The sequence below is a fragment of the Lynx rufus genome, unplaced genomic scaffold, assembly GCF_022079265.1.
Source record: "Lynx rufus isolate CCGP_SWC_20201006 ecotype Redwood Valley unplaced genomic scaffold, mLynRuf1.p SCAF_1, whole genome shotgun sequence".
Classification (NCBI taxonomy): Eukaryota; Metazoa; Chordata; class Mammalia; order Carnivora; family Felidae; genus Lynx; species Lynx rufus.
The window spans coordinates 208,150,390-208,167,396 of NW_025814823.1; the positions used below are offsets into that span (position 1 = coordinate 208,150,390).

Here is a 17,007-nt window from a genome sequence, read left to right on the forward strand (position 1 = left end):
TTTAGCCATTCTGACAAGTGTGAGGTGATCTCATTGTAGTTTTGATTTGCATTTCCCTGGTAATGAATGATTTTGAGCATCTTTTCATGTGTCTGTTGGCCGTCTGTGTGTCTTCTTTGGAGAAATGTCTGTTCATGTCTTCTGTCCATTTTTTAATTGGAATTATTTGGTTTTTTGGTGTTAAGTTGTATCAGTTCTTTATATATTTTGGATACTAACCCTTTATTGGATATGCCCTTTGCAAATATCTTCTCCCATCCAGTAGGTTGTCTTTTAGTTTTGTTGATTGTTTCCTTTGCTGTGCAGAAACATTTTATTTTGATGTAGTCCCAATAGTCTCTTTTGCTTTTATTTTCCTTGCCTCAGGAGACATATCTAGAAAAATATTGCTATGGCCATTGTCAGAGATGTTATTGCATGTGTTCTTTTCAAGGATTTTTATGGTTTCAGGCCTCACATTTAGGTCTTTAATCCATTTTGAGTTTATTTTTGTGTACGGTGAAATAAAGTGGTTCAGTTTCATTCTTTCATAGGTAGCTGTCCAGTTTTCCCAACACCATTTGTTGAAGAGACTGTTTTTTTCCCATTGTATATTCAACAAGGGGCTACTTTAAATTAAAATTCTCATGTTGGGATTTTTTTGGACAATGCAGAAGTACATCTATCTAAGTTCCAGAGCTTTGTACAGCGGCTTCAAAATCTCAAGAGAAATCTTTGTTTTCAAAACATACGCTATGTTTACCCAGAGGTGGGTTTTTTTTTTGCTATCTATCTCTGTTGGTTGCGTGTTCTTCCAATTCACACTTTTTCCTAGGGAAGTAGTCTTTTTTTTTTGTTTTTAACGTTTATTTATTTTGAGAGACAGAGAGAGGGAGGGGCAGGGAGAGAGGGAGAGAGAATCCCAAGCAGGCTCTGTGCTGTCAGCACGGAGCCTGATGTGGGGCTTGAACTCACGAACTGTGAGATCATGACCTGAGCCAAAATCAAGAGTTAGATGATTAACTGACTGAGCCATCCAGGCACCCCCATAGGAGAGTAGTCTTTTCTAAGATCTGATTTTGTACAAGATGGATTTCTTATCTTTCACTGGCCCAAGGGTAAGCCATCGTCCTCAAGTCCTGCACTTAAGCTCTAGAGCAGTGTTTCTCAAACTTTAATGTTGTATTGGAGGTCCTCAAGATCACTCACAGGTTTCATAATTTGCTAGAGCTCATTATGGCAAAAGGATCCAAAGCAAAATCAGCAAATGGAAAAACTACATTGGGTAAAGTTAGGAGAAACCAGGTACAAGCTTCTAGTATCTTCTGGTGAAGTCGTTCTCTGCAGCAGCAAATTATGAGAGCAAGTGAAATATTGTCCACCAGGGAGTTTGTTAGATACCCAGGGTTTTTTGAGGACTTGTCAAGTAGGCACCTTCTGCCTGGCACGCAGCAACATTGCAGACCCACAGAAGGAAAGCAGGTATTCAGCATAAACCATATTGCTTGTGTAAACAGTTTAGGCCCAGTGAGCCACTCTTATCAGGTAGGGTGGTGGGAACCTTCCCCACGTTTGTTTCCAGATGCCAGCCAAGGGCCAACTTTGGAAGGTCAGCAGTGCTTTTAAAGAAAAGCAGTCAGGCCTGCTAGGTTCACTTTTTTCTGTGTAAATGTACAAATGAAGCACCTAAGGGTTTTGTTTCAATGAAGAGTCAGATTCAGTAGGTATAGGAGGGCCCAACATTCTGCATTTCTTTTTTTTTTTTTTTTTTTTAATTTTTTTTTCAACGTTTATTTATTTTTGGGACAGAGAGAGACAGTGCATGAACGGGGGAGGGGCAGAGAGAGAGGGAGACACAGAATGGGAAACAGGCTCCAGGCTCCGAGCCATCAGCCCAGAGCCCGACGCGGGGCTCGAACTCACGGACCGCGAGATCGTGACCTGGCTGAAGTCGGACGCTTAACCGACTGCGCCACCCAGGCGCCCCACATTCTGCATTTCTAACAGCATTCAGGTAGTACATGTGTCGGTAGTTCACAGATACACTTCAATAACCAGGTAGTTGCTCTGAAGGCTAGAAGTCCTTCTTTTCATTTGTATTTTTATCCTAAACAACAAGTTTTTATTTTGAATAGTAGGATTTTTCTTTTTTTTTTCTGGGGTTAAATTCCCTGTGCTGACCAAAAGTAGTTATTTCTGGAGTAATATGGTTTATTTCTCGTTCAACTTTATCAAACTTGAGTAAAGAGAAAATTTATACATCAGTATTACCACAAATTTGTGTTGTTGGGAAGATGGAAAAAGTGATAGTGGCAGTAACTTGTAGAAAAGAGTGCAGGGTCTGGAATGTTGGTAGTATTGTACAGTGCTACAGTCTCTTAGCCACAACTTTGAAAAGCCAAAAATTCTCAAAGTGAAAACTATTTTCATTTTCATGAATAACTTGACCTGAGGAAACCTAACCTGACCTAAACTCATTTGACAACAATACCTGACCAGAATTTGTATTATCTCAGCGTGTCTGCTCACATCTTTCACCTAAAAAATCCTACCGTGGGGGAGTAGGCAATGTTGCCTCTGACCTTTCCGGGGATAGTGCATCTCTGGTAAATACTACATTTTAAAATAAAAATATTTGAATTCCTAACTTTATCTGACCCCAGGTTTTCAAGTGAAACATTGTGGTCCTTTAGTGGAAATATGGAAAACAGATGTCTCAAAAGCATTATCAGAATGCATAAATAAATATAAAAAGAATTAGCAGTTAGTAGATCATATTCAAACCTCCTGTTCATGCAAGATGTAACCAAAGAGATACAGTATACTGGTTTCATTTATAGTAGGTCAAAGCTTTGAAAGGTTAATTCAAAGAGACTTTGTAAATTTGCTTTTAGATTTTGATTATTGGTATTATGTAATTTTTTATGAATGTTCAAGTGCAATGTAGGGAAGAATAACAAGTAGAAAACTTGTAATTAGAGGACTTGTTTACACTTATACACATTAATTATGTATTTTATTTTTGCCTGATTAAAATGATCAGTTTTTAAACTTTTTTTTTTTTTTAAGTTTATGTATTTATTTTGAGAGAGAGAGAGTGTATGTGGGCAGAGAGAGAATCCAAAGCAGGCTCCTCACGGTCACCGCAGAACCTGATGTGGGACTTGAACTCATGAACCGTGAGATCATGACCTGAGCTGAAATCAGGAGTCTGACACTTTTTTTTTTTTTAATGTTTTTATTAATTTATTTTTGAGACAGAGACAAAGCATGAGCAGGGGAGGGACAGAGAGAGAGGGAGACACAGAATCCGAAGCAGGCTCCAGGCTCTGAGCTAACAGCACAGAGCCCGACGCGGGGCTCGAACCCACAAGTGGTGAGATCATGACCTGAGCTGAAGTCAGACGCTCAACCGACTGAGCCACCCAGGCACCCCAGGAGTCTGACACTTAACCAACTGAGCCACCAAGGCCCCCTAAAATTATCATTCATCAATGTTGATGAAAAGGTTAATTTTTCATGTGTTTCTTTTCATGCATGGGACTCCAGATTAGCCAGTATGTTTTTGTTTTCATAATTTTAGGTGAGTTGTGTCTTGTTTGGTGTATAGAAATGATTTTACTTAACCATAAAAACATACTGCTAAATATGGCAATATCTGCAAATCACTGATTCAGAACTTAGTAGTATATGAAAACAGGAGTCTGTTGGGAGATAGTCTCTATAAGAGATGCTTAAGATACATACACTTAAGATATTTGGTAACTACCTGGGTATAACTTCCTAGTTAAGACTATTACTGTTTCCTGAAAAAGGAAATTTGGGGAAGTTTTTTGTTTTTTCTTTTTTGATGTTTAAATTAATTTGATTATTGGACATAATGAATTTGAGGTAGACAGACCACCAGAGACTGAGCTATGGTGCTCTATTTGAAGATGAAATCTAGAATTGAAAATTTGGGGCATTGTTTACTTAAAAAATGAAAACTGAGCACTGGGTGTTGTATGAAACCAATTTGACAAATTTCATATTAAGTAAAAAAAAAAAAAATGAAAACTGAGTTTGTTATAGTTAGGGAGACGATGAAAAGAGAAACCAGAGGGCAAAGGATACAACTTTAGGTCATGTTAAAGGATATGAAGCAGGAGGAAGAATACAGACAAAGGGACACACAAGAAGCAGTGAGAAATAGTTATGAAGGAGGGCCAAGACAGTATAATTATAGAAACCAAGGGACAGAAGGTAGATTTGGCTATCATATTGGCCAGTACTGTAATGGAAAAGTCAAGGAGTTTGAAGAGCTGAGAAAAAACCCTTGCATTAGGGCAAGTAGTAAACTTGAGAACAACTTTTAGTGGAACACTGACCTAGATTGATGATGTTTAGGAGATAATGAGGTAAGAATAAATTAACTTGAAGTTCAGAGATATGTTAAAAGAAGTTATGTTACTTCAAAAATGGAAGAGTGGCAGAAGCATGTTTTGTTTTGTTTGAAGATAGGTTAAAAGAGTTAGTGAAAGAGATGAATGAGAAATAGTAACTAATGGTAGAAATACTAGAATGAGATAAAATGGAGAATCAGGAATACAAATGGAAATGTTAGGTAATAACACTGCAATAGATTTCTAACCCACACTAAAATGTCCTGCAGCCAAAGTGAATTTTTACCCTTTTGCTCCTTTATCAGTTTCTGAGAGTGAAGAAGCCCTTCATTACATTCATAGAAGCCACCTGTCAGACAATTGCTCTGAAACTATAAATAGTCATGTTTTGTAGAGAAAAATAGAAACATGAAAGTAGCCGTACAAGCAAAATGTACAACTAACTTCTAAATAATTCTAACAGGCTGGGTGTATATCACAATTAATTGTCTACGCCTTAGGCCCGGCTGTTCTTTTCTTTTACAGGCTTATTTACATAGTGAATTGTTTCAAAGACAAACAGGATCTTTCTCATATAATAAAAGATTTCCTCATTAGGGTACTGTGGAAATCTAATAATTTTACAAATATCTTTGTAAATATAGTAAATTAAGACATAGAAATTACAGTACAACATCCAGTGATTGTATTTTTAATATAGTTATTGCTTTTAGTTTTACTATCTTAGAAAATGCTCTATTGCAGACAGTATTTTTCATATTTTTCTGACAAAAAAATGACATTAAAGTAAATGTCACGACAGAAATCTTTGAATGACAGCCACTTCTGTAGACTGGTGAATGTCTTCTGTGCATGGTATATACTTGTGTATACTTTGTACTTGTGCACAAAGTAAAGTGCTTTGGGAATATGGTTACAGTTCTCTTCCACACATACCTCATTACTGTGTTATAAACCCAAGTATTCCACTGATGTGGAATTTTATTGTGAGGAAGGGAAAGAGATGAACTCTAAGAAAGCACATCATACTTTTTTTTTCTTTTCCCTGTCAAGCAGCCTTTCTCCTTTTTTTTTTTTTTTTTTTTTACCTCAAACACCTGAATCGCCTTTACGGGAAAATCTTTATAAATTCACAAATCATTTACCATGTAAAAATAGATAATGATGGAATGATTAGAGGACTATTAGGGAAGGTAAATAGTTAGGCTTTAGATGTTTATCCAACTATTGCATCCCAGAGTGTGATTTCTAACACTGCCATGAATATAAATACAGTGTTTGGAAGTGTGGGGAGAAGAGCAGAGGAGAACCAGGAAGGTGATTTTTCTGAAGGGAGAGAACAGGCTTGAATATCTACCTTTTTCTTTGTTTTTGTATTCCTAGGCAATGTCATTTAAAACATTTGTATTTGACAAATTTGAATGGGCAAAAAAGATAGTTACCTTGTCAATTGTATTAAATAGATTCTTACAGATTCCTCTTCAGAGCAATAGCAAGATATTTTGGTTAGGTTAAAGGGAATAACTTCCTTTTTTTTTTTTTTTTTTTTTTTTGTCCTCAGAGTTGTAAAATAGCTATGTTTTAAAGCAACATGATCTTCTTTATTTGTTCCTCTTTTACAAACATCTGTACTATAGCTGTTGCTACAGTTAATCATAAGATAGTATTACCTTGTAAATTCTTGCATTTTAATATTCACAGTTCTGACATGAGGACTTCTTTTGTTATAAATGGCAGATTGTGAAAAATCAAGGTAACAAATTCCTGTTTACTGTTAATGGAGAATAAATGTAGTCTGTGATATCTGATAATATAACAAATCTGTTTTTGTTTTTATTTTTATTTTTATTTTTTAACTTTGTTAAATTATACTGAGAGAGAATAGATACATTACGTGTGTATTGCTCAGTGAATTTTCACAGATTGACACACTTGTGAAACTAGTACGTAGATCAAGAAACAGAGCTTGGTATATTTTAAAGTTTTTATGAATTTTTTTCTGAACAGTATATTCAGTAATTTTTTCAAAGTGGTTACTAGTGTGTCAACCATTGTTCTAGGTATTAGGATGACACAGTGGTGAACTAAAGCAGACTTAGAGTGTGGGGAGATAAGTATCAGTCAGATAAATAAATGTGTAATTACAAACCGCTATGTATACTGAACAGACATTATCCTATAAAAGGCAGTATAATGACTGTAGAGTGATTGTATGTATACTGTGGAATAAGGGCAGACATTAGATTGCTTAGGTTCAAATTCTGTTGTCAGTTCTGGTATTTATGTAACTTGAGGCAACTACTGTCTCTTTAAGACTCATTTCTTACCGTGAAGATGTTATAATAGTAACCTACCTTATCTGATTGGTGTGGACATTAAAAGAGATTATTCATGTAAAAATATAGTATGATATTGCATGTTCTCTATATGTATTAGTAATTTGTTTTGTCTGGGGGGGGTGTTGTTTGTTTCATATTGTAACATTCTTATTTGAAAATGATACAGAAGCATATTTCATAAAGTAGCTTTTTATCTCTTAGAGTTCAGATCAAATAATCCAAAAGGTATCAGAATCGAGTCACATAACATTCTGGCAGTCTTTCTAGCATGTTGTAGTGTGTATAAGGATCATTGGGATACCTCTTGTAAATGCACATTACTGTGGGTCCCTTTCTAGGCATACTTGGCTCTGGAATCAGTGTTTCCTATTATAACTCATGTATTTCTTAGAACACAAGTTTGAAAACCATTGGCCTGTAAGTCTCTTTTGTATGCAGGCCAAATAGCCAGTTATTTTGCTTCATCATTTTAACATACAACATTATGAGGTATTTTTTGTTGTTGTTGCTTGTTTTTGGTGCATACACTTATTACTACAAATGGTAAAAAATTATTCCCTAAATCTGCACTTGCTCTAGGATTTTCTAGGTTACCCACTTGAGAAACCTGGATTTATTCTTAGCTCCTTCCTCTACCTTTCCTCCTGTCTCTAATCCTCTACCTTTCTGACCATCTGATTCATTACTGATGAAGTTTCTTGCATGGAAGAATTTGTAACCTCTGTTTATACTTGCCTTTCTCCTTCCTACAGTCTGTTTCCCAAAGTTGTCTTTCTAAAACACAGAGCTGATATGCCATCTACTTGCATAAGTGTTTTTCTTAGTAAATACCCTTTGTCCAAAGGTATCTAAGTTTCTTAGTATATTTCAACAGGCCATTGTAATGCATCTTCACTTTCCCTTATTCTTCCCGATCATCTTGTTTTCTGGGAGTATAGAATTTCTTGCTGTTCCTTGAGGAAAATAGCACTTCTTCATGTTTCCATGTTGTTCACATACTACTTTAAAAATTTTTTTTTAATGTTTTTATTTTTGAGACAGAGACAGAGCATGAGCAGGGGAGGGGCAGAGAGAGAGGGAGACACAAAATCTGAAGCAGGCTCCAGGCTCTGAGCTGTCAGCACAGAGCCTGACACGGGGCTCGAACTCACGGACTGTGGGATCATGACCTGAGCTGAAGTCAGATGCCCAACTGACTGAGCCACCCAGGCACCCCTCACATACTACTTTTTGCCATCCGTCTGCCTTTTTCAGTCTTTCTTTCAACCAGTGTTTATCGAAAACCCACCATGTGTCTGGGATTGTGTCAGAGGCCAGGGTTGCATGTGTGAAAAAGATAGGTTTCCTGTCCTCACTTGTCTCACCGTCCAGTGAAGCCTGTCAGGCACCCTTCTTTTGTTCCCATAATATTTATTACCAACCTCTGTGTTATATTACTTTACCAACCTCTGTGTTATATTACTTTATTTTCTCATTTAATTTTGGTCTCTAGGGCTGAGACCATATCTTATATCTTATGTTTATTAACATTCCTCACCCAGCAGTTGGCACAGTATATGGCATATAGTGATCACTGAAATGTACAATTGAATGAAACTTAGAAATCTACATACAGAACTACTTCCAGGATAGGTCAAAGCTATGCTTTATGGAATACATTTATATTTTTAATTATGTAAGTAATAAAATGGCTAAATGTAATCTAAAGGAGAAGCCTGTGCTCCTGCTATATTATTCCCATTATATAATCTTAATATTAGAACTTTTTTTCTTTGGGAACTTTTGGAAGAATAGGCTATTATTTAAAGTTTAACTTAAAAATAATTTAAGTGATTTATATTAATTTTATTTATAGTTTATTCAAAGAATGATTTGAAATAAAGTCTGTAGAATATATAATTCTAATTATTAAGATTATATATTCATATATCTTTTAATAGAAGTTCTGTTCAAATGAATCATTTGACACTTTCTAGCCGACTTTTTCATGTTCTATACCTTAATCAATCCTGGCCTATATCTTACAGTTATAACATGCTTGTAATAAACCAATTAAACATGTAAGAAACCAACAAAAACATGGTTTTTGTTCCTAACATTATAAACCAATCACATCAGTGAACTGGTAGATGTCATGTATTTAATTTATCAAGTCAATGGTAGCAATGATAACCTTCAACAAGAACCTCCCTTCTCCTTCAATAATATATAAATCTTTTCCCCTTGAAATCATTCAAAATGAGCAATTCTTTTTGGAATTACAGAAAGGAAGATGTATTTTTGAATAAATAGGAAGAGAAAAGTGTGAGGTGAGGTAACTTGACAATCCAGAATTGAAGTGGAGGGAAAGAGATCTGAATCCCTGGGCCATTGGGAAGACCATCTCAGAATGTTACAGCAGAAGAAGTCACCTTTGCTTTTCCTGCCATCACGATACAAGTAGGACACCGGAACAAGAACCCAGCAAAACTATTCTACTCTCTTGGAAAGAGAAATAGAGGACAGATCTAGTTGTAAGGAAATCCTATTAACAATAGTTGAAGTTTATAATTACAGTAATCATATCATTTATAATATAACATAGGATCCTTTACAGAGTGAAAGGAGGTGGTATTGATAATTATAGTAGAACAATAGGTGTAAATTGGAAGCCAGACAGATCAGATATAGATAGGCTGCTGTAACTGCTGCGATAGTGGTATGAAGAATGTGTCATGGGAACATAAAGAAGGGAGCTTTAGGTTAGGGAAAATCTTTATACATCTGAGCCAGACTTTGAGAGGGAGAAGGATTTTTCCCCAAGTTGGGTAGACAAAGGCCAGTCCAGGCCAGGCTAAAGAAACCTAGTGTCATCTTGCTGACCACTGTACTCCTGCCTCTGTCCAAATCATTCCCTTTCAAGAGGTGCTTCGTGTCTATCATACTTGTAAAATAGCCCTAAGTGAAAACTTTCAGTTTTTAGTATGATAAACTTGACAGTTAAGATTATAATTAAACTGATTTATTGGCAGTAGTAATTGATAGATTTTCCTTGCACATCTCTACTACAGTTTTTATATTCAAAATATGTCAGTGATTAAAAGATTATTATCTGCTACAGAGAGGAAATATGATTGTTTTCAGTATGTGAAAGACAGTAGTACTTGTTTTGCATTCCATACGGTTATACCAGAACAAATGATGAAAGTTCGAAAGGGGCATATTTTGTCATTGGTATAAGAAAAAGTATCCAAAGGTTCAACAGGCTCTTTTGGGAAGTTCTGAGTTCCTCTGCAGTACAGGTAAAAGGAAGGTCCTTTTCCCAGGATGCTGTTAGCAGAATATATCCTTTCCCTACTAAATTCTATCTCTTTGATATTAATAATTGTTAGAGTTACAGGAAATGTTAGAGAACTTGAAGCAGTTCTTCCTCAACTTTTGGACCTGTGGGTAGGGGTGAGAAGATATACTCCCAGTGTCTTGGCTAGTGGAGGGGGACAGATTTGCCCTTGGCTTTTGCAAAATACCAACTATACTAATTCCCATTATTTTTAATCATTATGTCTGCTTTCAATAATCATAGATAATAATAAAGATATTAAGTACATAAAAGATTCATATAGTCATGTTTAATTTTGTTATATTAAATTCTTATGCACCTAACTTTTCTAGCTAGTTGCTTATTAGCATTTTTCATGTGTATTCACAAATAAATCACAGAGAATATTGTTTTACTCTGCTCCCACTTCTAATTCCTGTTTGATATTTTCTTTTTTATAATTTTTTTTAATGTTTATTTATTTCTGAGACAGAGAGAGATAGAGCATGAGTGGGGGAGGGACAGAGAGAGGGAGACACAGAATCAAAAGCAGGCTCCGGGCTCTGAGCTGTCAGCACAGAGCCCGATGTGGGGCTCGAACTCACAAACCGTGAGATCATGACCTGAACCGAAGTCGGTTGCTCAACCGATTGAGCCACCCAGGCGCCCCGTTTGATATTTCAAAAAGGCAAATAAAATAAGTTTCCACTTTAAAAATGAGCAAATCTTGGATCATAAAATTAATGCTCTAAAACATAAAACAAAAGTTCGTTAATTTAGACATGCTAATGTGCAAGTTAAACATTTGCTTGGGCTAACTGCATAATTTTTGTATGACCCATAAAAATTGTTTTTACTGAAAAAATAGTAACTTTCAGTTATAGTTGCTATGTTTCTTAAGTGTTTGTTATGGGCTAGACACCTCACTTCTTGTAACAATGCTTTCAAGGTAGGTAATTAGTATTTTCACTATACATAGGAAAAAATGGATGCCCATGAGATTAAGTAATTTAGCCTACATGGTTTGTAGGTGAATAAATTGAGTTGAATCTAGTTCTTTTTTATTCTATAGTTGTTCTTTACCCAAATAGCTGGATCCCAGTAGTTTTTGGTCATTAATTTACTGTGCATTTGAACCTAAATTTATTTAAAAATTTTTAATTTAATTTAATTTATTTATTTTTAATTTAATTTAATTTATTTATTTTTAAGTTTATTTGTTTTTGAGAGAGAGAGAGAGAGTGTGTGTGAGCTGAAGAGGGGTAGAGAGAGAGGGAGACACAGAATCTGAAGCAGGCTCTAGGCTCTGAGCTGTCAGCACAGAGCCCGACGCGGGGCTTGAACCCACGGACCGTGAGATCATGACCTGAGCCAAAGTTGGACGCTTAACTGACTGAGCCACACAGGCGCCCCTATTTAAATTTTTTTAGTGTTTATTTTTTTGAGAGGGAGAGAGAGTGTGAGCGGGGGCGGGGGGGGGGGGAGGGGCAGAGAGAGAGAGGGAGACACAGAATCCCAAGCAGGCTCCAGGCTCTCAGCTGTCAGCGCAGAGCCCCACGTGGGGCTGAAACCCACCAACCACAAGATCGTGATCTGAGCAAGTCAACACTTAACCAGCTGAGCCACCCAGGTGCCCCAAACCTAAATTAAAAATCAGTTTTATGTTGTGTATTTACTGACAGGTAAAGATATATGTATATAAAGTTTATTGCAGCATGTTTCAAAGTAAATATTGAAAACACTTAAAAATAAATGCATGTTTATTCACATGTAAATACATATACATTTGTGCGTGTACATACATGTGTACCTGTATGGAGAATTGAACTGGAAGGGAATGATTGTGTATATACCTGTCGGTAGATATATAGATATAGGTAAAAGATTTGTTTATTGTTTTTCTGTATATATGTATCTCTATGTATATGGGTTTATATAATACTAAATTGCTGGATACTTAGAGTTGAATGCAGTCATTTCATTACCTCCAGAGAGATTTGTCAGGAACACTCATAAGACTTACCAGTTACACAATAAGAGGAAAAGAGCCACTGTAATTCTACTAATTTTTTTTTTTTTTTTTTATGTTTTGCTTCCTTGCTTTTGAATGGTTTGTCATCATTGTCAGCTAGCCACATTTTTCCCCCTTACACTGCTGTGGGTTTCCTAAACATCAAGGCTTCTGGGAATATACTAGTAAATTATCTCACTTGTTCTTTATACTTCTCACATAGCACTGTTATCAGTAGGTAGTTTTGGAGAAGTTAAATTGGAAACATTAAGTGAGAGTAGGAATAAATAAAAAGAGGTAAACTCCTTAAATTTCTTTTTGCTTCTTCTCCATCTTCCCCAATCCCCAATGAAGCAACACATTGATCTCAGCTTGCTTATTATTCTTTCTAGTGTTAAGTTCTGACTATCTAGCACAGGAGTTGCCAAATTACAGCACCAAATTATGTGAGCCAAGTTCGCTTTATTGAAATAAACACATTCATTCATTCATGTATTTTCTACAATTGCTTTCTTGGTACAACAGCAGAGTTGAGTAGTTGCAACAGAGACTTTATGGCCTGCAAAGTTTAAAATACTGTCTGGATCTTTACAGAAAAAGTTTGCAGATTCCTGATCTGGCAGGTAAGGAAGAAACCAGGGATTTCTCATTTAATTTCCGGGGGGAACTTTAACTTGATATTTTTCCTTCCCGTTCCCCTTCCCTGTCCTCCTCTTCCTCCTCCTCCTTCTAATTTTAGAGAGAGAGATGCAGTGAGCTGGGGAGAGGGGCAGAGGGGGAAAGAGACAGAGAGAGAATATGTTCAGAGAGAGAGAGAGAGAGAGAGAGAATATTTTAAGCAAGCTCCACGCTCAGCCTGACAGGGGGCTTGATCCCAAATCCCTGGGATCACAACCTGAGTGAAAATCAAGAGTTGGACAGATGTTCAACCACCTGGGCCACCCAGGTGCCCCTAACCTGATCTTTCTATGAGAAAGTTCTAGCACATGACATTACATGGTGTTTTATCTGAAATGCCCCAAAACTATTTTGAATTGGTTTGGGAAGTAGCATAGTATCTGGGAGGAAACAGCTTCTGTTTTTCAGCAAATATGTTATGAAGAAACTTTGAAAGTTGTCTGCAGTTGGGGTTCCTGGGAATTAATTATGTAAAAGAAAGCAGTGAGGAAGGAGAAAGGCTAGTTCATTTTGATCTGTAATATCTATATTATTAGTGTGTTAGGTTCATTTTATATCATTATTTATATCATTATTCATTTGGTAAACATTTGATCCAGTGTTGACTTCTCACCACCTGTCAATTTTTACATTGCGTGCATGGAGATTTTTTTTTGTTGCTGTTGTCAGTTTTCATTAAAAAGGGATCGCTCTTCCTCACGGATGTATTTTCACTACCTAAAATAGTACTTGACTGTAATAGATGTTTAAATAATATTTGTTGAATGAATGAACTCAGATAAGAGATTCTATTTTTGTAGCAAGATTGTGGTTTTTGAAAAATGTCTCCGGTTTGTACCTAGAAAATAGGTAATAATTAGAAATCCACAAGCTTTTGTGAAGAACGTATCTTTCCAGATTGATGGTCTTAACTGTGGGTCCTGTCAGCTCATTACATAGTAGTAACTGTATAGTCACTTCAGTGAAGCTTTGTTTGGTGCCTGAAAACCTAATTATAAATTGATGTGAACTGGTTAGATTATATGTTTCCATTAGGTGAATTTCACACTGGCTTTAATGATCTTAACTCTGATTTTGCAAACTGCTCTAGGTTCTAAATTACCTTGAGGGTTGTTATTATATTTGTATAAAGTTCTCAAATGTAGTTAAATCATTTTAATACAATTGGCTTACAATTTTTTCCTAAACTCTCCAGGTACCATTTATAATAATGAAAAGATACTACTAAATACTAACCATTGACTTATTCACAGTCGCTTGCAATTCTTTTTAGTAGATCTGATTCTACCCAGTGGGGAGCTGTTTTCATTCCACTTTTAAGATAACCTCAAAGAATCACTAATTATAAAGATGTATACTAAACTAGCTAAAATTAGATTGAATTATATTGGAATTTAAAAAAAAAGTATCCAAAATTTGTAGGAGATGCTCTAAAATCAAATGAATGATCTCCGTATGTAGCAATTTTAAAGTGCTTGGAAATAGCTGGGATTTGTAGTGTGCTTAGTGGTTTGGCACTAACCAATTTGTGGTTGTCATGGCTAACACCCAGTATAACAGAATGGAGGAAAGTAGGCAGATGCAAGCTAAATGTAAAATAAGACAATGCAGTTTCATTTGCTGAGGAAAACAGTAATTCAAAACAAATAGTTCTTTGGTGTTGTGTTAACAGATAAAAATCTCAAAGGCAGTCATAATGGCTCTTAAAAATCAGCGATGTGATGCTCTTTTTTTTCTTCTGTAGATTGTGCTTTTGTTTAAACAAATGGGATGATGAATATATTCATAGAAAAATAGCTTGTAGCAAGCAACCTGAGGAAATTGACACTCTATTCCAGTTGGTTGGTGGACTACCAACCATGGGGCCATATTTGGCCGTTGCCTGTTTTTGTAAAGCAAGTGAGCTAAAAATGTTTTTTACATATTTAAAGCATTTTCCCCCCCAGTATTTTGAAGATGTTACTCTACTGTCTTCTCATTTGCCTTGTTTCCCATGAGAAGTCTTTTCTGCTCCTCTTCATGTAACTTGTCTTTTTTAATCTGGTTCCTTTTAGGATTTTCTCTGCCAGTGGTTTTGAGCAATGATTATGATGTGCTGTGGTCTAGTTTTCTTCCTGTTTTGTGCTTGAGATTGGTTGAACTTCTTGAGTTTATTGGCTTATTTTCATCAAATTTGGAAAGTTTTCACCCATTATTTCTTCAGATAACTTTTCTATCCCCCATTTCTTTCCTTGAGGACTCCAGTTATATATTTTGTAATTGTGTTACTTGAAGTCCTTCAGTTCACTGATGTTCTTTCATTTATTTCTTTTTTCTCTGTATTACATTTTGGATAATTTCAAGTTGACAGTTCTTGCCATCTATAAGTTATTATGTATTTATTCTCATCAGACATATTTTCATTTAGACTTACTTTTCATCTTCAGAAATTCAATTTGAGTGATTTTTACACCTTTCATGCTTCTCCTTAAGTTTTTGCACATGTACACTATAGTTATAAAAATTGTTTTAATGTTCTTTTCTGCTAATTCTAACATTTCTGTCAGTTCTGGGTCATTTTGTGTTGATTAATTTTTCTGCCTATGATAGGTCATATTTTCCTGCTTCTTTGAGTGTCTGATCAATTTTGACTGACTGTTAAACCTTGTAAATTTTTCCTTGTTAGGTGCTTCATATTTTTTCTAATTCTTATCAATCTTGAGTTCTGGTTTGAGACAGTTTAATTATTTGGAAATAGTTTAATTCTTTCAAGTCTAGCTTTGAAGATTTGTTATGTGGGATAAAAGAAGTGTTTAGTCTATTATCTGATTGTTCCCTACTACATAGCCAAGACTTTTCTAACCACTGCACGTGAACCATACAGATTCTCAGTCGGGCCGTTAGGAACAGGCACTGCTCCCTGTCATGTGTGCATGCAAGGTCCCTTCCCTTTAATTCTTTTGAGTAGTAATTTCTTCACACACATGCACCAGTCACTGCTATACCTACTACCTCAGGGGTTCCTTTGCCGATCTTCAGAGTTTCTCTCTGTGTCAGGCCCTGTTTTCTAATTCTTTTTGGTTTCCTTGGATTCTGAGCTCTGTCTTTAAAGCTTAGAATACTTGCCTGGATTTCTCCTCTCAGCAGCAAGGCCTGGAAACTTTTTTTAAATGTTTATTTTGAGAGAGAGAAAGAACGAGCAAGCGAGCACGAGCAGTGGAGGGGCAGAGAGAGAGGGAGAGAGGGAATCCCAAACAGGCTCCACACCATCAGCGCAGAGCCCAGCATGGGGCTCAACTTCATGAACAGCAAGATCTTGACCAGAGCTGAAATCAAGACCGGATGCTTAACCCACTGAGCCACCCATGCACCCCGGCCTGGAAACTTTCTTAAGACAGTAAGCTGGGGCAATTGTAGGGCACACTTGTGTGTTTCTCATCTCTCAGGGATCACTGTTCTTTACTTCTTGATGTCCCATGTTTTGAGAACTGTAGTTTCATATATCTTGTTCAGTTTTTTGGTTGATTTGAATAGGACAGTATTTTTTTGGTGTCTGTTGTATGTTGTAGCCAAAAGTGATAGTTGGGATGCTGAAATTTAAGATTTAGTAGTTATGAATAATTCCAGGTGAAGATACACAGAGTTGGACCGTAGGTATGAATGGAGTAGAGGCATGAAGGTCATTTAATGAGTCATCCACATGGACTCTGAAGTCATCTAAGTAGATGGATTTGAGATAGAGAGTAAGACTTTAAGCCAAGAGCCAAAGTTGTGGAATTTTAATACTGCATGTTTTACGTGTTTGGTTGGGAAAATACTCTTTTAAAATTATGTTAAATTCTCTTATCTTTTCTTCTAGAACCTTCTGACAACTTAAGGGAGATTCTCCAAAATGTGGCCAAATTGCAAGGAGTATCAAATATGAGAAAACTAGGCCATCTGAATAACTTTACTAAGGTAAGTAACTTGAGTCTTTATTAATATGATCATCTAAAATTCTGTTCCTTATACTTATTTCCGATGCTTTTTAACTACCATTAACAAATTCTTGGGGAATCACCCAATATTAGTGCTTTCCTCTGCTGCTGCTCATGGATTTTGTTATGTGTTACTAATTACAGTGTATTTGAATAATGGAAGTATTATGTGCTGCTTGTAGAAAATTTGGTAGGTTCAGAAAAGAATAAAGAAAACAGTCACTAAGAAGTCCATCTTCCAGTCTTCAGGATTTTTCATGTGTGTTTCTTTTGCCTTTTTAATAATAACTCATTTTTATGTGATAATATATGATAAATGTTTATAATTAATAAGTATATGTGTGTGTGTGTGGCATTTCATAGG

The 17,007-nt window shown here is 36.0% G+C and overlaps 1 protein-coding gene across 5 annotated transcripts in view; it reads left to right on the plus strand.

Moving 5' to 3' along the window:
- The window catches only part of RICTOR (RPTOR independent companion of MTOR complex 2), a 120,965-nt gene that overhangs the window by 23,390 nt on the left and 80,568 nt on the right, over positions 1-17,007 (plus strand). For 4 of the 5 annotated variants that reach the window (XM_047093281.1, XM_047093295.1, XM_047093288.1 and 1 more), the window contains exon 3: positions 16,526-16,623. In XM_047093281.1, the coding sequence (XP_046949237.1) occupies positions 16,526-16,623 (98 nt within the window). Of the gene's footprint in view, positions 1-16,044; positions 16,064-16,525; positions 16,624-17,007 lie in introns of those variants that run through there. The other variant, XM_047093305.1, reaches the window with a different exon arrangement.